The 19517-nt window shown below is 48.0% G+C and overlaps 1 protein-coding gene across 23 annotated transcripts in view; it reads left to right on the top strand.

Annotated features, from left to right (window-relative positions):
- Positions 1–19517, top strand: part of KCNMA1 (potassium calcium-activated channel subfamily M alpha 1) — a 783049-nt gene that overhangs the window by 694201 nt on the left and 69331 nt on the right. For all 23 annotated transcript variants that reach the window (XM_070056978.2, XM_070056977.2, XM_070056983.2 and 20 more), the window contains 3 exon segments: positions 3076–3199; positions 7993–8217; positions 12213–12405. In XM_070056978.2, coding sequence (XP_069913079.1) covers positions 3076–3199; positions 7993–8217; positions 12213–12405 — 542 coding nt within the window.

Genomic DNA, 19517 nt, shown 5'->3' with positions numbered 1-19517 from the left:
CCCTAATCTGTGACCAGTTATCAGGAACTTCCTTTTTATTTTAGCATTTTTGTCCCAGTTCAGTGTTTGATAGTTGGCCAAGTGTTTTACAATACCCTAAAACCCCCCAAACCACCCAGCCACTGAGATGCTGCTCTGTGTTGGTGGGTGTTGGACATGGCAGTTCCTGGCGTAATCTAGCTTGTGTGTTGAGGAGAACCTTGGAGGATGGTCTCCCATGGAAGCTGGCAACTAGTATAGCCTCAAAACAAATTATCCAGAATAATTAAATGAAGTCAGAGTTTCCCCACTTATGAGAGGGTGGGGAGCATTTCGGGGGGGGGGGGTCACGGTAGGTATTTAAAAGGTTAACTCCTGGAGCTGGCATTGTGGTGCAGCGGGTAAAACCTCTGCCTCACAATGTCAGCATTCTATATGGGTACTTACTTATTCAAGTGGCTGCTCCACTTCCAATCCAGTTCTTTGTTAATGCACCTGGGAAAAGCAGTGGAAGATGATCCAAATGCTTGGCCTCCTGCCACCCATGTGCGAGACCCAGAAAAAGCTCCTAGCTCCTGGCACAGCCCTGGCCGTAGGTAGCTATGTGAACCAGTGGATAGAAGATCTCTCTCTCTCTCTACCTCTGCCTCTCTATAACTCTGACTTTCAAATAAATAAATCTTCAATAAATAAAAGCTTAACTCCAGGTCTGAGACCATGTCAGAGACACTACTGTCCCAATCTCCATGTCCTGGACATATAAATGAGAAATATAAAAATTTCAGGGGATGGGGCCAACGCTGTGGCATAGGGGGCTAAGCCTCTGCCTGTGGTGCTGTGGTGCTGGCATCCATATGGGTGCCAATTTGTGTCCCGGCTGCTCCACTTCCAATCCAGCTCTGTGCTTATGGCCTGGGAAAGCAGTGGAAGATGGTCCAAGTCCTTGGGCCCCTGTACCCACATGCAGAAGAAGCTCTTGGCTCCTGGCTTCAGCCTGGCCCAGCCCTGGCTGTTGTGGCTATTTGGGGAGTGAACCAGGGGATGGAAGATCTCTCTCTCTCTCTCTCTGTAACTCTGCCTTTCAAATAAAATCTTAAAAAAAATTCAGAGGGAGAAATATAATATAGTATGTGAATATCACCTTTTGATTCTTTGAAATGCATTTAATAGGTAAAATCACTTTATAATAAACTTTTGGAGTTTGAATCTATATTATTTTCACTATTTTTAAAAAAATGTATTGAGTTGAGAGAGTGAGAGAGAATGCTCCTATCTACTGGTTCACTCTTCAAATGCCTGCAGCACCTAGGACTGAAGGTGGGAACAGGGGACTCAGATTTCCCAAATGGGTGGCAGGAACCCAATCACTTGGGCCATCGTGTAGGGTCTGCATTAGCAGGAAGCTGGAGTCAGGAGCCAGAGCCAGGTCTTGAACCCCAGCACTCCTATATGGAACACAGGCATCTTAGCCTCTAGGTCAAATGCCCTCCCCCGCCTACTTGTATTTTCTACCTTGGTTAACAAATATTATGTGGGGGAAGAACGCTCCATAGTTAGGTGCGCCTGGCAGTGTCCTAATGGCATGTGGTCAGTGCAGAAAGCCGCAGCGACCTCCCCCAACAGTGCAGTGCTGAGACCATCGTGGGCAGTGAATAGGACCCAAGATGCAAGAGCTTATTTGAAGCTTGTCAGATGTGCCTGCTTCTTAAGGTTGTCAGTGAGGCTCCACCAACCCCCTGGGCAGGGGGCCGCTATGGAAGCGTCTTCCTTTCCTTCCCATAAACACATCACGAGAGGGTGAATGTAGCCCTGTGAGTTTGCGACAAGTTTATTAAGATGCTCCTGGGCTGAGGCTCTCATCCAAGAAATGCTGCAGTTGGGAGGAGAAGGTGGAGATGTTGGGGGGTGGGGGGGTGGGAGGTGTCATTGGGTGGTTAGTGCAAATACAGTTGTCAAGGCCAGGAGAGAGGGTGGTGTTTAGTATTGAAATCATGTATCCCAGATGTGGGCATTTGGTAGTCAGTCTGCTCTGAAGCGGCACTCTGCTGAATCTTTAAAGGGCTTCAGCCAGAGAGAGCAAAATCTGATTGGGCAAATTGCTAAAATATTTAAAGAGCGGCCTGTTAAAGCTTTTACTGCGAAGAGCATCGCGTCAGAAGTTGTAGTCAGAAAGAGTGAATAATTGGCTTTCCATCCCCACGCCAGTCAGTCAGCATGAGGCTCTGTTCCTATTGTTTCCTCTTCATTGCCAATGCTAATAGCAACCCTTTGGTGAGCGTGTGCGTGCACGGTGTGTGCATGTGTGTGCATGCGTGTGTGTGTGTGCGTGCGTGTGTGTGTTCTGCAAAAATTGGATAGTTGGTCAAGCAAGAGTCCAGGGAGCGAGAGAGCCCCATCAAAAGCTAGACTGAGTCCATGAAATGATGTGGCTGAAGAATATTTAGGGAGGCCGGCGCCGCGGCTCACTAGGCTAATCCTCCGCCTAGCGGCGCCGGCACACCGGGTTCTAGTCCCGGTCGGGGTGCCGGATTCTGTCCCGGTTGCCCCTCTTCCAGGCCAGCTCTCTGCTGTGGCCAGGGAGTGCAGTGGAGGATGGCCCAGGTGCTTGGGCCCTGCACCCCATGGGAGACCAGGAAAAGCACCTGGTTCCTGGCTCCTGCCATTGGATCAGTGCGGTGCGCCGGCCGCAGCACGCCGGCCGCGGCAGCCATTGGAGGGTGAACCAATGGCAAAAGGAAGACCTTTCTCTCTGTCTCTCTCTCTCACTGTCCACTCTGCCTGTCAAAAAATAAAAAAAAAATAAAAAAAATAAAAAATAAAAAAAGAATATTTAGGGAAAGAGAAGCAGAAGAAAGGGGACTGCCCGACAAAGCTCACCTGTACTTCCAGATGAGTGGGGGTGGTGCAGGGCTGTTGTCTTTCAAAGGATAGATTCTGTAAGCAAAAAACCAAACCAAAGCAAAACTCCACAAAACTCTTCAGTGACAGCCACTTCTTTTGCATCTTTCATCCCCTCTGAAGGGGAACTCAGGGGACACTTTGCATTTATAATTTATCACGCTTTCCACTTCAGTTTTCCTGTCCTTTCCTTTCCAGACACGACCCCTTGTTAATTCCTGGCAATGATCAGATTGACAACATGGACTCCAACGTGAAGAAGTATGACTCCACGGGGATGTTCCATTGGTGTGCACCCAAGGAGATAGAGAAAGTCATCCTGGTGAGTGAGGAACCTGGAAACCGTGTCACCCTCTTCTGCCACAATGAGGTTGTGTTAACTGAATAGTGGGCAAGATATAGTCCCCGGCCAAACAGAGACTGAAGCAGCTAGAACTCTGATTAGAAAATGAGCTGAGAGTAGAATTTTCAATCCATGAATATTTATTGATTAATTACAATAGCGAGTGGTCAGGTGCTGTGTAAAAGGCATCATGGGAATTCTTGAGACCAGGTTCTGGAATCAGAACTTGCCTTTGTCATGTGAGCCCATGGCCTTGGGCATGTTGCTTGACTTTTTTTTTCACATCAATTCTTTTATTTGTAAGATGAGATAAGGATGATCCTAACTTACAAGGTTGCAATCTGACATATGCTTCTGTAAAGTTAGCTGTTATTATGCTCATCATTATTAAAAGCCATGAGGAGGCTGGCGCTGCGGCTCACTAGGCTAATCCTCCGCCTTGCGGCGCCGGCACACCGGGTTCTAGTCCCGGTCGGGGCGCCGGATTCTGTCCCTGTTGCCCCCCTTCCAGGCCAGCTCTCTGCTGTGGCCCGGGAAGGCAGTGGAGGATGGCCCAAGTGCTTGGGCCCTGCACCCCATGGGAGACCAGGAGAAGCACCTGGCTCCTGCCATCGGATCAGCGCGGTGCGCTGGCCACAGCGCGCCGGCCGCGGCGGCCGTTGGAGGGTGAACCAACGGCAAAAGGAAGACCTTTCTCTCCGTCTCTCTCTCTCACTGTCCACTCTGCCTGTCAAAAAAAAAAAAAAAAAAAAAGCCATGAGGAAGTCTGGGTGCTGCCTTCTTAGCATATGATGTGGACAGACAAGTGCATTTGCTGGCAATGATGGTGAACCCTGGTCCACCTTGGGAAGGTCGGGAGCCTGTTTTGTTGTTGGCTTCCGAACATCCCCACCTCAGCAATGGGTTTCTTCCTGTCCCAGGAGCATCAGCAGAGCTAACGCTGCATCCTGCTCTCTCCATTTGTCGTACTAACAGCTTTAGGTTTTAATGCCGGCGTCGGCTTTCCTAGAGTGGATTGTTTGGCTAATCCATGAAAATGGATTAATAATCAAGGAAGGTCACAGGGAAGGTTCCTTCTCCTTAGTGCTTCCAATCCTCAGACTGCTGTGGGCTTCCTTGTTTGCCAGCCAGGGAAGTTGACCGTTTCTGATGACGGGACTCCCTTCGCTAAACAAGAATGGAGCCAGATCTCCACAGTGGCTTTGTACTCGAATCCAGCAAGTTCCCCCTCTGTTTTTATCCAAGTGTATATTTTTTTTTTCAACTTAATTATAGGCAAGCATGGCAACCGATACAGCCTCACACTGGAGGCTCTCTCTGAGGTGTCAAAATTGCAGACAAAGGCACAGAAAGTCAGAATTCTCAATACTCATTGTCCAATGTATGAGGAGCACAAGAAGTTCTAACCACAACGCTGCTCTGTGTATTTACCTTGTGGGGTTCTGTCCACTGCACTGTTGCTCTGGTGACGTAAGCTTAGCTGTTAGCCACCTGTGGTAGGTCATAGGTGGAGTGCCCAATTTGATACCCAAGCTTGTAATGATTTGCTTTGATATTCCTGAGGAGTACTTGCTAACGGACATCCGATCAACATCTTTCCATTGGGAAAGAGTTTAAACAAATTCATCTGAAAAATAGCATCCTTTACAAACTATTTATGAGAAGCCCATTATATATGCTAGGCAGTGTTCTTGTTGCTAGAGATACAAGCCCTACTGATGGCTTTTGTAGAGCTGTACTCTAGTGGGAGCAAAGAGATCTCCGGGTAGGCAAATGAATATGTGATATGTTCCAAATACATGTTGAACATCCCCAGTTCAGAAATCCGGTGTCTGAAATGCTGGAAAACTGGAAACTAACATGACACCACAAGTAGAAAGTTCCACATCTGACCTCAAGTGATAAGGACCCAGTCCAAATGCAGGTCCAGTAGAACTATTGTATAAAATTACTTTCAGACTAAGTGTATAAGGTATATATGAAACATAAATGAACTGCATGTTTAAACTTGAGTCCCATCCCCAAGATATATCATATGCAAATATTTCAAAATACAAAAAAATCTGAAATCCAAAATAGGTTTAGTCCCAAGTGCTTTGGATAAGAAATACTCAACTTGCATTGACGAAGTGCTATGAGGAAAATAAACCAGGGTCTTAAACTAGAAAGAGAATAGCAGGTACTGTTGAGCCAATGTGATAAGCCCTCTGCCACATGATGTTGGAGTAGAGATGAGAATTGTAGGAAGGGCCATGTGGAGATGCTTTGAGGTATTACATACCCACTGGGCACAGGACACTAACTGCTTTGGGGATCTGAATACATAAGAGATGGTCCCAGTCTTAGAAATGATCATCTAATTGGAAAGAAGATGTGAATGTGAATGTGAGGCACAAAGTGGTGTTCAAATCTAGAAGAAAAGGACCATCTATGTTTAAGTAGCTCGGGAACTCCCATCAGATGCAAACAAGTTGCACTTCAAAGAGATTTGAGGCTGTGAGGGCCCAACTCCTTGGAGGATGGGTAGAGAAGCACATGAGTAGTTTCTCTAGTGGGTCTTAAACTTGGCAGAATCGGGCTCTCCAGGGCAGAGGTACAGGCATCAGGATCATACAAGGTTCTCCAGGTGATGTTGCTGGGGCTAGTCTGAGGATTGATGTGTTGAGTCCCTGTTCTAAGCTCCTGGGATCAGCATCTGTTTCCAACCCACTCCGCTAAATGGTGACTTTTCCATCTCCCCGTTTTGGGTTTCCAGCTTCAACTGTGGACCCAGTTTATAGTTCTCCAGCTTTTTGAAGGGAGTCAGCCTCTCAGGTGACTTGGCCAATTAAAAATAATTAGGAGGCCCAATGCAGAACGTGGCATGCTGGCTGACTCTCTGCTGGTAATACCCAGGCATTCCCAGTTCCATGCGGCCCAGATAACTAACTCCATGTCTTCTCCACGGAGTGGTGATAGATTGTGTGAGCTCCCCTGGGCAGCCTCTTTGGTCACAGTTTATAAGACGTTTCTTTTAGCCTGTGTCTCAGCTTGCCCTGTGCTGTTACACAGGGAAACCAATAATGGTGACAGCCTTGCTTTATTCTAACGATCAGGGAATGAGCGCTAGCTTCCTACTCTCCTTGGGGGTTACTGTAATAACCCTGACATTGTAGTGAATTGCAAAATTGGCATTTAAACAATCAATACACCGGTCAATTCTAGGAATTAAATCAAGCAGAGTTTGATGTGTGCAGTGGACATTAATATGCCTTCCCTAAAGCATTGTAAGCCACACGGTTCCATGCAGGCATGCGGTGGGTGGGCAGGGAGAAGGGAAGGTGAGGCGGGAGGCAACGGACCAGAAGGAGAGGCAGAGACAGGCTGACAGCTGGCGTCCTTGTTCTGTTCTCTACTTCTGTAGCATGGTGAACATCAGGGCCAGCAGTAGCAGGGAGCCATTCACACTGCCTGGGTTCCTTCTCTAATGAGAGTGACTTTGTAGTTTCTTTTGTGTCCTTCGGAAATACGGACTTGGAGTTAACCTGTTGCTCTTACTGATCTTTCTTTAGACCCTTTTAATGGTCATTGAGGAGAGGAGGGCCTTTCTCTAAATGGCTTATACAAGGTGGGCCCTCATTGGACCAGGTCAGCATTGTTTGTCTATAAAGTGGCATACAGTGAATAATTTAGGTTTTGTGGCCTTAAGATCTCGGGCACAACTAATCAGCTCTGCTGTTATAACCTGAAAGCAGTCATGTTCAGTTCCCAAATGAGTGAGCTTGGCTGTATCCTAATAAAACTTTATTGGATTTTGAATTCTAGTCTTTTCAGATAATGTGAAATAATTTTTCATTTTTTCCAACCATTTAGAAGTATAAAGATCATTTTTGGGGGGCTGGTGCTGTGGTGTAGTAGGTTAGGCCTCCACCTGTGGTGCCATCATCCCATATGGGCACCGGTTCATGTCCCGGCTGCCCCTTTCCAGTCCAGCTCTCAGCTATGGCCTGGGAAGGCAGTGGAGGATGGCCCAAGTGCTCCGGCCCCTGCACTCTCGTGGGAAACCCAGAAGGAACTCCTGGCTCCTGGCTTCAGATCAGCCCAGCTCTGGCTATTGCAGCCATTTGTGGAGTGAACCAGCGGATGAAGCTCTCTCACTGTCTCTCCTTCTCTCTCTCTGTAACTCTGCCTCTCAAATAAATAAATCTTCAAAAAAAATCATTTTTAGTTTACAACGCACAGAAGGCTTTAGTGGACCATGTTAGGCTGTAGGCCTCGATTTTCAGCCCCGGGCTTTAGATGTTGTGTTCTACCTACTGACGTTCTGTTGCAGTTCACTGGTAAGTCTGGAACTGAAAACTCGAACTTCTCTAGCTGAGACCAGAATTGGAATCTGACCATTTCATCGTTATCTCTGCAAAAAAGCTCAGACAGATAGACCTTTCATTTTATCCACAAGTTCACATTGATAAACCAAGACTTTCCTCCTTAAATAATATAACCATTCATCTTCCCTCTGCAAATCAGTATAGAATGTGGACTCACGTGCATGTAAGCTATGTCTTTATCAAAGAAGGTGGTGAGTATAGGTGTGGGTTTGTGCTTACATTTTTTCTATCAATATAGTACTTTATGGTATATGCGTGTAAATAATGTTGATAAAATAAAAAAAATAGCATGTAGTAAGCACCTAGCACTGTTTCCTTGGTCTCTGGCACAAGCGATCTTTTTTTCTCCGTATGAAACCCTCTGGAGTCTTCTCTCTAGCGCTCACTCCCATCTTCCTGCCACAGACGCGGAGCGAAGCCGCCATGACTGTCCTCAGTGGCCACGTGGTGGTCTGCATCTTCGGCGACGTCAGCTCAGCCCTGATTGGTCTCCGGAACCTGGTGATGCCGCTCCGTGCCAGCAACTTCCATTACCACGAGCTCAAGCACATTGTGTTTGTGGGCTCCATCGAGTACCTCAAGCGGGAATGGGAGACGCTTCATAACTTCCCCAAAGTGTCCATATTGCCTGTAAGTCCAAGGTCACATCCTTGAGGCCCTTCTGCTTGTTCACAAAAGACAATCCCAGAGGGACGTCCTCGTGGCAGCTTTGATCATACCTCGGCTTCTCCATCTGGGTGTGGGTCTGAGGACCCGGTCCTCCCCTCTGCTCTGAATAGGAAAGTCCAAATCCTGGGAGACTCTATTAAGATGAATTTACCACCAAGTTCAGCCCCTTGGGAAAGGTGAAGTTGAACTGATACCAGATGTATTAACCATATCTGTGTCTAGATACTCTCCCTCTCTCCTATCCCAACTGTAGAACATTGCGATGGTTATAGAAAAAATTCACTTGTAGATCTATTTGAAACATTCTGCTGTCCTATTAAGGCATAGGGAGTCTTTGATCTGTACCACCTTGTGTTTTTGACTTAGTAAGTGTAAACAACAGAGTTCTTTATCTTGGCTGTAGCCAACCCCTACTGTAAGCCAGGCCCTATCGCCGTTCATTCAGAAACCTGGCAGTGTTTCCATGCCGCTGTGTGTATGTCTGTGTGTGTGTACACTATATGCATGTGATGTTCTTGATTGCAAAAAGAAGGACCTCAATCTAAAAGGAACATTTTGAGACTCCACAATTTAGTGTGAGGATATAGGACACAATATAGCTAGTCAATTCCTAATCATAATCAATGTCTTTCCCACAAATTACAAAAAAGGTATTCATTTAAGTGCTTGATACTGTTTTCCATGTCATAAATCATGCAAACCTCATTTATCCTTTGGACATTTTTCTCATAAGTTCATATCTGTAAAACATAGGAACTTTTCTCTTTTTTTACATGTCAAGAGGTCTGAGTTTCTCCCCTCTTAGGAAGCCACATCTGTTATTTCTGTTTTTTTTTTTTTTTTTTTTTTTTGACAGAGTGGACAGTGAGAGAGAGAGACAGAGAGAAAGGTCTTCCTTTACCGTTGGTTCACCCTCCAATGGCCGCCGCGGCCGGCGCACCGCGCTGATCCGATGGCAGGAGCCAGGAGCCAGGTGCTTCTCCTGGTCTCCCATGGGGTGCAGGGCCCAAGCACCTGGGCCATCCTCCACTGCACTCCCTGGCCACAGCAGAGGGCTGGCCTGGAAGAGGGGCAACCGGGACAGAATCTGGCGCCCCGACCGGGACTAGAACCCGGTGTGCCGGCGCCGCTAGGCGGAGGATTAGCCTAGTGAGCCGCGGCGCCGGCCCCCACATCTGTTATTTCTATCATGAGCTTCCATAACCCCGGAAAAGCGGGGAAAGCAGTCAAGTGTTGTAGTTTGTTAGGGAAGATATAAGGATCTGTCCTCAGATAGTACTCATTAGTGGCCACCACTTGTCTTTGCATAGTGCACAGTAGGTACATAATAAATATTTAAAAGAAAATGTCAGAGCTCTCCTAGATGCAGGGCCCAAAACCTACTGCCTTAGAAACCCATGCACTAGGCAAAAATAGTCACCAAGGAACCAACAGGCAAGCACAAAAAAAGCATAAATATATGCATAGTTGGCTAATTTCAGAAATATGATAGATTTGATTATTATCTTCCTATACACTCCTCCATGTGGTTCCCTAACCACCAACAGTCCCTTTATGAAGAGCTTATTATTTTAGATGGATATTTGAGTCTGTGTGTATGTGTGCGTATGTCTGTATGTAAGTGTGGGTGATGCTTTTTGTACATGTATATGCATGTTGTGTATGTGGATGTGTTTCCTTCTCCCTGCTCTTGTACACATTCCTGCATTCATATGAATGATTGAACTCTCATATTTCCAGGCCCTTTTCAAACTCTCCAAAAATCTGACATACACAAGCACAAGAGATTTGTACAAAATGGGCCCTCATCTATGCCTTCACATATGTCATTGTTTAAACAGTATCCTACAGATAGGGCCAGTCCAGAGAAACTCAAGAGGCTTCTGTGTATGTCCTTTGTATTTCTTATGGTTTGGAATCACGTGTCTATGACTGCACTGGGAACGCCCTATATCACAATCACTGCTGGAGTCCCTACAAGGTGAAAATTAAAAGAATATGGATGTAGGCACTTGGAGCTTATACACTGGCACAATGATTCAGGAAGTTGATCAGACTTATTTTGTACTATGAGGAGAGAACACTCTCCTCCCTGTCTTGAAAGGTACTGCTCCACAGCCTGGAACCTGTGTCTCCCAGAACCCACAGCACTACAGGCGCCTCCCTCCACAGCTACAGTTTCCAGCATTAGTTTGGGGCCTGAGAATGGCATCATGACCACCACCAGTCATACAATAGGATCAGTGGGTTCCATGTCTTCAGACAGGTCCTGTCCTCTCAAAGTCACTTCCCTAGGAACAGGGGTGAGAGGAAGATATGCAGAAGCAGTTGGCCACATGGTCAGTGAGTTGAAGGTGACACAGGTCTCCAGGCTGGCAAAGCAAAAAGCTCAAGTCCGGTTGGCGACCCAGGAGGCTCTTGCCCCCTGGGAATCCTGAATAATGCTGCATGGCCACTGGCAAGCTCTGACGTGGGGTGTCTGTCCCGGTTGCCTTTGCTGCGATCCCTCTTGAAGACAAAGAGCTCATGCAGGTCATGGCCCTGTCCTTGCACCTCTGTGCAGGTTTACCTGTGGTTACATCCCTGGATTGTCTGCCATTACTACCCCGAGCTGGGTGTTTTTCCATTATCTTTTGTTGTGGCATTAAAAAAAAAAATCTGTTTACTGGCTTATTTATTTTTAATTATACCAGTAATATAAAAGTACATCCTTGTTATAAAATATTCAAACAATACAGAAATATATAAAGTCAAAAGGAAACTTCCTCCTTCGCTTTCTCCATCCTTATCCCCTTCCCCAGAGGTAATTACTGTTAATAGTCTAGTGTGTGTTTTCCTGTGCTTTCTCTCAGAATTTACATACAATCATAAATGGATGGCTTTATTTGTGAGTTTTTTTTTTCCATATAAATGAAACAATTCTTTTTGAATTGTCCTAGGACCTTTTTTTTTCACTTCTTCTTTGAAATGCTTGATGGCTCCCAGGAGTTTGCTCAGCCTCTTTCCCTGGTGACGCTTTTCCACTGTAGACATGTCTGGTAGCACGAGGGTGTTTCAGAAAGTTTGTAGAAAAGTGGTCTTGAAAGGTAAGTTTATTTTGGTGCAATTAAAAAACTATGTGTAGTTTTTTTTTTCCAAAATATGTATTTTTGTGAATTTTTGGAGGCTCCCTCTGATGCATGGATTTCAACTTCTTTTTTTGCATCAAAATGCACTTATCTTTTAAAACCACTTTCCACAAACTTTTCGAAGTATCCCAGTATATTTAATCATTCCCATATTGTGGAATAGTTAGGCAGTCCCCTTGTATTTTTTTTCTTACTGAAAATGTACTGTAACATTGTATGACCAGAAGCTTAACTCTTTTGCATCTCCCCTTTGCAAGGTGCACATTAATTCTACTCCCTCCCCAAGCCTCCAAACTGAGCAGAGCTTTCCGCCCCCGCCTCACCCCTCTCCCTGCTCAATGGCGATTTCCCCCCGGCTGCCTTAGAAATTTCGGATGGAACTGTTGTCTTTTGCCGGAGACAGAAGTGACCTGGCATTAAATAAACAGGCATTGCAAACCCACCCCCTCACCGCATTCTGAAAGCCAGAGGTTGCCACAGGACAGTTACTTAAATCAAGACAATTTCCAGGCAGGAAGAAGATGTAGGGCCCTGGCATGATTCCTCTCCTGCGTTTGTTAGTAATAGCTTGATTGAGTACTGAGAGCAAGGCTGAAACGCTGCCATCAGCACTGACTACCCTTTAGATTAGCACACAGTCCCTATTCCCTGGAATGTAGTTAGGCCAGCTTAATGTCAAGGCATAAAAAAAGATACTTGTTAAATAATTTCCCAAAGCTCCGGCTCAATCTTTAATTTGTTTTTTTTTTTTTTTTTTCCCCTCCTTCCCTCTCCTCTCTCTCCCTCTCACTTTGGCTTCTTTCTCTCTTTCTTTCCTGTATGCCAAAGGGTACGCCATTAAGTCGGGCTGATTTAAGGGCTGTCAACATCAACCTCTGTGACATGTGCGTTATCCTGTCAGCCAATCAGAATAATATTGATGATACTTCGCTGCAGGACAAGGAATGCATCTTGGCGTCACTCAACATCAAATCTATGCAGTTTGATGACAGCATCGGGGTCTTGCAGGCGAATTCCCAAGGTAAGGACAGCCTGTAATACTTCTTTGCTGTGCCTGTGGGGGACAGGGACTGGCAAGAGGGATATCCTTCACTCAGTAATTCAAAGAGGCTCACATCAGCCTGCCTGGCAGTAAAACCTGTGGTTGCAGTGATAGCTTTCAAAGGGCGTCTGCTACCCCTTCTGCTGTCCCAGGACACGGACCTGAGACGGCTCACCTCCCCACCCCCACCACGCAAGGTTGCCTTGCCTGAGAATAAACAAGCCTTTAAGTAGCCAGCCCCCTCAGTCACTCCAAACAGTGGCTATGCGACCAGGGTCGCCGAGTAAATGTCAGAGCCCTGAAAAGATGCTGCACAATTCTAGCATTTTCTGCCAGTGAACAAGGGGACTTCAAAGAGTTCATGGAAAAATGGAACTAAAAGATAATGTTATTTGAGTGCAAAACATTGAAATCCATCCATGTGGTTTTTTTTTTCATACTACACATTTTTCATGTATTTTTAAAAGACCTCACATGTATGTTTGCCACTGTGCTGGGATAGGATGTCAAGCTTCACCGTTTTTAGGGCTCTGTGTAAGACTCTGCTCACTGGCCGACGCCGCGGCTCACTAGGCTAATCCTCCGCCTTGGGGCGCTGGCACACCGGGTTCTAGTCCTGGTCGGGGCGCCGGATTCTGTCCGGGTTGCTCCTCTTCCAGGCCAGCTCTCTGCTGTGGCCAGGGAGTACAGTGGAGGATGGCCCAAGTCCTTGGGCCCTGTACCTGCCATCGGATCAGCGCGGTACGCCGGCCGCAGCGTGCTGGCTGCGGCAGCCATTGGGGGGTGAACCAACGGCAAAAGGAAGACCTTTCTCTCTGTCTCTCTCTCTCACTATCCACTCTGCCTGTCAAAAAAAAAAAAAAAAAAAAAGACTCTGCTCACCACGGGGTGTGCGTGTCTGGCGAGTGGGGTTTGTATGGACACCCAGAGTCGCTTAGCAGGAGGAGCTACTTGTCAGCGCGCGCATTTTCCCAGGGGAGGCACAGCAGCCTTAAATGACACACATCTGTTTTCTGCTCTGCCCCTGTTCTTTCCTGTCATTTGCTCTGGGACTGTGAGCAGGTGGTTATAAGTAAAGATGTCATCCAGGAGTGTCACAGAGGCTGCGCAGCAGAATCGCCCTAACGAAGGACTTCAGCCATCGGGATCTGGCAGGATGGGCCGCACGGCCTGTTCTTCTGAGTGACGCCTCCGTGTGGGCTTCCCGGGAACTGTAGGCTGGTTGTCATGCAGGGTCTACCGGATGGCTGCCAGTGTGTCTCCCTGCTGGGGCCTGAATCCTAGCATTCCCGGATAGAAGGCTGAAGGGGCACAGCCATGAGGGCTGATGCTACTGGGATGCAAAGCAACATTTTAGGAGAGCAGGGCAAGTGTCTGACCACCCTGGTCTGTATGCAGAGCTTTCTGGAAGCTCAGCTCCATTGTGCAGCCTAGGGTTGCTGTGTCTTCCATGGTCCCTTGTCAACCTCCTCCTAGCGTGTGCTCAGCCTTGTAGCAAAGCCAGGAACCGTAGTTCCCAGAATCCTCTTCCTCACGTGTTTTCTGCCTTTCATCGGTTCTGGACTAGAGTTAGCCCATGAAAGAAGGGCCCTGGGGTGTGACTTTGAAAGTGAAAGAGAGAGAGAGGCCTCGACATTGGAGGCAGCTGCAGCCATACTGGAGGCTGAGCAGACTGGTAGTGCAAAGCGGTTCTTGGAGAAGCTGTCTGGAAACAAATGGTTGTGCACTGGGGACTGAGAAAGGTGGGGTCTTCGGGGAGGACCTCCCATGTGGTGCTGCCTGTAAAATGCCCTTGCCCTGCTGACAACATGGATACTGCCAGAGGTCGATTTGCGATCTCTCTACTCTACGGTCCTCTCCTCTCCCCAAGTCCTAAATCATGGTGTCCCCTTGCTCAGCTGTGCCTGCGGGAGGATGTAGCAAGTCCAGGCCCCAGGAGGAGCCCAGAGCTGGTCCTTCCAGCTGCCCGAGGAGGCAGAGTCCAGAATCATAGGCAGCGACTCAGTGTGCTGAGATGGCCTTCCAGGAGGAGAAAGAGGCAACCTGGTGTTTGATCCCCCCATTTAAGCCCTGGCCCCTCATGACGTGACCTTCCACCTCCCCTCAGGATCAGCATCGCCTGGGGGGAGCTTGCTGGCTAGGGAGAGCCTCATGGCCCTGCCTGGAGTTTTGGGTCAGAATCTACCTTCTAACAAGATACTATGTGTGCTGCTTTAAGGTACAACCGGTTTTCCTGGTAACAAAACCAGTGCCACAAGCCAGATTAGGCATGCCTCCTCTCCTGGGGAGTGGCTAGCACGCACCGTGGACAAAAGTGGAAGCAGCAGGAGATGGAGGAGGCAGGAGGAGCCAGAAACATTCCTTTCCCCTCCTCTCCGTGCTTTGTACCCCTAATCCAGGCATCAGGGTTGCCAGGGTCTGTGGGTCAAAATGTGCGTGTATCCTTTGGTTCATTTGGCTCCGACACAGGTGCTCCTCCCAGCTCGCATAACCCCTGTCCTGCCTCTCAGATTCCATGTGTTGGCCAAAGGGACAGAGAGGCTTCCCTTCGCCAGTGCTCAAAAGCCTCCTTCAATGCCTTCTAGCACAGGCATAAGCAAGAATCATAAAGTGTGGCAGGGGATATAGAGCCAGGGAGCTTGTTTTTCTTCTAAAGAAAAGAAAGAGGAGTTTCCCTTGGTGCACACACTGCACACTGCTGTCATTCGGAGTTCTGTTTCCCTGCCCACGGTCACACGCCGAAATCCTAACGCCCAGGTGATGCCCCTCCGTGTTTGTCTCTCCTCGCTGCTCTCCACTTATCCTTGTTTGTAACCCTCTGGTCACCTTCTGACCTGCCAGTGGCGGTGGTCCCACGATGGCCGTTGACACACCCTCCCAGTACGCACCTCTGGCTAGGAGGCCCAGCCCCAGAGACTCTTGTTACTCTAAATCTGGGCATTTGGCATGACCAGGCTCTGGGAGGATTGGAATGACAGGGGACAACAGGGATTCCAGATTACTCTTCGTTTTGGGAAACAAATTTAGCTCCGCCCGAATGATAGCAATGTAGATTCCTTGCCAGTGCCACACCCTTGATTTTCATTACCATGAACTCTGGTCTGTATATCACTCCATCCTCCACCTTTCTACAGATCTCTGTTACTCTCTCTCCAGACCCCAGCTGGACAGACAGCTGGGCTCAGGACACATGGGCTCTTGGGCCAGGACGTTCATACAACGGAGGTTTTCTAACGCGATCCAACCGAACGTGAAAAACCTGTGTTAACCTGGAGAAAGTAGAACCCTCCATGGGCATTGTGTCCAGACCCTCACTCCTGTGGTTATTAGGTCTCTCCTCTTGTACGTCCCCTATAGTGTCCCTTTTCTAGCCCACATGGTGTCAGAACTGCCCGAGCCTAAGGATTCTGGCCCAGCCAGCCTCTGAAGAGATGGGCAATGTGATGGTTGGTTGTCAAAAACAATTACAGAAAGCAGTGGCACAGCCCATGCTGGATGGTCTATCAGATGTGACACTTGGGTCTATGAGATGCAGTTTTAATATACAGCAGGCAAAGCGGCAGTGACAATTATATAAAGCAGGTGAAGCCGCTTCTTGCTGGTCAGCAAACATCAGCTCTGAACCACTTTACAGCTCTTTACCAGCAACTAAGAGCCTTTATTTACAGAGTGCCTGTCACTTCCCTTTGGCTGGAGAGCTGGTGTATTATTTAGCACGCATTTATCTGGGGAAAACATTTCCATTTAAATCAGCTGGTACAACAGTGGCTCTCACCAGACTGTTTCCCTGTGGTTCTCAAAGACAAGAATTGAGTGTGATCTTGGAAGAGAGGGTGAGCCGATGGAGGATCCAATCTCAGAGACCCCCTCAAGTCGGTATCTGGAGAGAGGGCACCCATGGCAGGGTCTCCCCTTCTGCTTTTTAGATCAAGATACAAAATGAGGATCGTACAGTTTCTTCCTGCTTAACTTCCCAAGAACAGTAACTGAAGGGAAAGAAAGAGAAATAAATGGGTGTCTCCATATGTCAGGTGCTATAAAAACCCAGGGCACAAAGATGACCTGGATGCAGGCACTCAGTATCCTGGAGGAGCTCAGGTGAGTAGTAGAGGAAGCCCCCCCCCCCCCAAACAGTGACAAGATAACGAGACGATGACCAGGCTCCAGAGAGGGGAGCACAGAAGGCTTCTCATTTGGTTTATTTCAAGGAACCGAGGAAGCTTCTACAGCTCAGGAAGCCCCTGAGATGTGGTCAGTGTGACCAAGGAACTGCATTTCCCTTTCATTCAGTTGTAACCAATCTCTGTAGTCACTCACGGCCAGCGGCTACCATATTGAACAGCACAGGCCCAGAGTGTAGACCTGTTGTATTGCTAAGGGTTTGCATTTCAGGGAGTCATTAAATACGTATAGGAAAATGGTGATTCAGTCCATCTTTAGAAAAGACACCAGGCAAAAACATGAGTATATAGTTAAAGGTAGGACGAGATTGAGGACCAAACTGTGTAATCAAACTGCTGCAGAGGATTCGAAAGGCTGGGATTAAGGCTGACAACCTAGCCTTTGTGATGTAAGGAAGGTGCTGGCGCCGCCTGCGGCGCTGGCACCACAGGTTCTAGTCCCGGTTAGAGCGCCAGGTTCTGTCCCGGTTGCTCCTCTTCCAGTCCAGCTCTCTGCTGTGGCCTGGGAAGGCAGTGGAGGATGGCCCGAGTGCTTGGGCCCTGCACCTGCATGGTAGAGGAAGGCAGGCATGACAGAAATTGGGGTGGATTTGAAGCACGGAAAAGAAAGTGATTGAAAGTCATTTGGGCATGTTGGGTGGAGGCCTGAGTAAGGATGAGGATTGAGGAATGAGTTTTGAGCTTGGCAATTAGGTGGATGTGAAGCAATTAAGTAAGCCAAGCCCTGATGAGAACGAAGCTTGCGGACGAAGGAAAAGGATTCACTCCTGGCCTCTCTCCATCCTTGAGGACCAGCTGAGAGTGTCGTGAGGCTGGCCAGTGTAGGCCTGGGGTTTTCCTGGAAGTATTTGGCAGGAGGAAAATCGGACGTTGGCTTTAGGGCAGGGTGGGGGCCCACAGGAAGCAAAGGATTGCATGAGAATGACAACATGAGTGGCTACTGCATCTGAGTTGCAAAGTGAAGAAATCAAACCGGGAGTGTGGAGCTTATAGAGCTAGAGGGCAAACGCAAAGCCAGAAATAAGGCCCCGTGAGGTCAAAGAGCAGGGGGTGTGGATGAAGCGTGGAAAAGGCAAAGGGCGGAGAGGTGAGCAGAGAGAGGAATAGGGATAGACTTGGAGAGCCGTTCCTGGTTTAGCCAAAGAGCTGGGCGGAACTACACTGGGAAGTGCAGCCTCACTCAGGAGAGCTCCAAGCAAGCGAAGTTCCATCTGAATCCTGCTACCACCACCACCACCAACAGCAACCATAACAATAATATCAGTGTTAATGAGTGTTTGCTGGGATTATGTGGTAGGCAGGAAAACATGTATTTTTCTTTTTAGATTTATTTATTTACTTGCAAGTCAGAGTTAAAAGAGAGAAGGAGCGACAGAAAGAGAAAGATCTTCCATCTGCTGATTCATGCCCCAGATGGCCACAGCAGCCGGTGCTGGGCCAGGCCAAAGCCAGGAGCCAAAAGCTTCTTCCAGGTCTCTCACATGGGTGGCACGGTCCCAAATGCTTGGGCCACCTTCTGCTGCTTTCCCAGACCATTAGCAGGGAGCTGGATCAGAAATGGAGCAGCTGAGACTTGAACCGAAGCTCATATAGGATGCTGGCATCGCCAGAGGCAGCTTTATGCTCTGTGCCACAGCACCGGTCCATAGAAATATCGATGCTTGGGTTGCAGCTCAGCTGTTGTGATCTAGGGAGTCTGAGGCACAGCCTGGACATCTGGAGTTTTACAGGCCCCTGCTGAGACCCATGTGCAGCCAGGGTGGAAAAGCACTGCCCTCGTGGCCCTCAGAGGAGGTGTGTCAGCTGTGGCGGGTACTGTTGGAGCTGTAAACAGGAGCACGCCCTGGGCCTGCCAGCTTCGGCAAGTGGGATCCTGTCCTGCAAACCATTTTGCTGCTTTAACACACTTCTGTTGTCTCAGCTTAGTGGTATGCCTCCTTCGTTTCATACAGATGTGCAGAAAATTCATGCAGAGTGCATACTATGAGCAAAACTATGCCTTCATTTCAGAATTTTTGCACTGAAAATGGATTTGTCTTTTCATTCCACTTTTATACAAGTGTTTTTTTTGTTTTTTTTTTGTTTTTTTTTGTTTTTTTTTTTGTTTTTTTTTGTTTTTTTTTTACAGAAGATTTACTTATTTATTTACATGAAAGGCAAAGTTAGAGAGAGACAGAGATAGAGAGATTCTCCAACTGCTGGTTCATTCCCCGGATGGCCACAAGGCCGGGCCTGGGTCAGACTGAAACCAGGCACCTGCAACTCCTTCTGGGTCTCCCACATGGGTGGCAGGGGCCCAAGCACCTGGGCCATCCTCTGCTGCCCTCCCAGGCACATTAACAGAGAACTGGGTAGGAAGTGGAGCAGCCGGGACTTGAACTGGCACCCAAACAGGATGCCAGAAGTGCAGGCAGTGGCTTAAGGCATTGTGTTACAATGATGGCCTCACTAAAAGCTTTTTGAAGTAACTTTGTATAAGTGGCGAGGTAGACAGTCCTGCTTGGTGACACCAGCTTTTGAAAGGTGACAGAGTTGAGATCCAGCAGTGCCCTGATATCAAACAGCAACGTCACTTACCCAAAAGCAGTATCGAGCCCCCCTTCCAGGAGCCTGGATTTCTTTGCAGAGATAGGGCTATGTGTGTGTTTCAATGTCTGGGCTAAATCTGGGGTCGGGGTTAAGGTTTCCTTTCCCATTACTTATGGGTTCCCAACCCCATTGCATTTGTCTGATTTGTGTTGCCTGTTTGAAAGTGTCAATCCAGGCCGGCGCCGCGGCTCACTAGGCTAATCCTCTGCTTGCGGCACCGGCACCTCAGGTTCTAGTCCTGGTTGGGGCGCCGGATTCTGTCCTGGTTGCCCCTCTTCCAGTCCAGCTCTCTGCTGTGGCCTGGGAAGGCAGTGGAGGCTG

This window comes from Oryctolagus cuniculus, chromosome 15 (assembly GCF_051225735.1).
Source record: "Oryctolagus cuniculus isolate XC-2025 breed Fujian yellow rabbit chromosome 15, ASM5122573v1, whole genome shotgun sequence".
NCBI classification, from domain to species: domain Eukaryota; kingdom Metazoa; phylum Chordata; class Mammalia; order Lagomorpha; family Leporidae; genus Oryctolagus; species Oryctolagus cuniculus.
The sequence above is the reverse complement of the archived record's forward strand: the minus strand, read 5'-3'. Positions and strand labels throughout refer to the sequence as shown.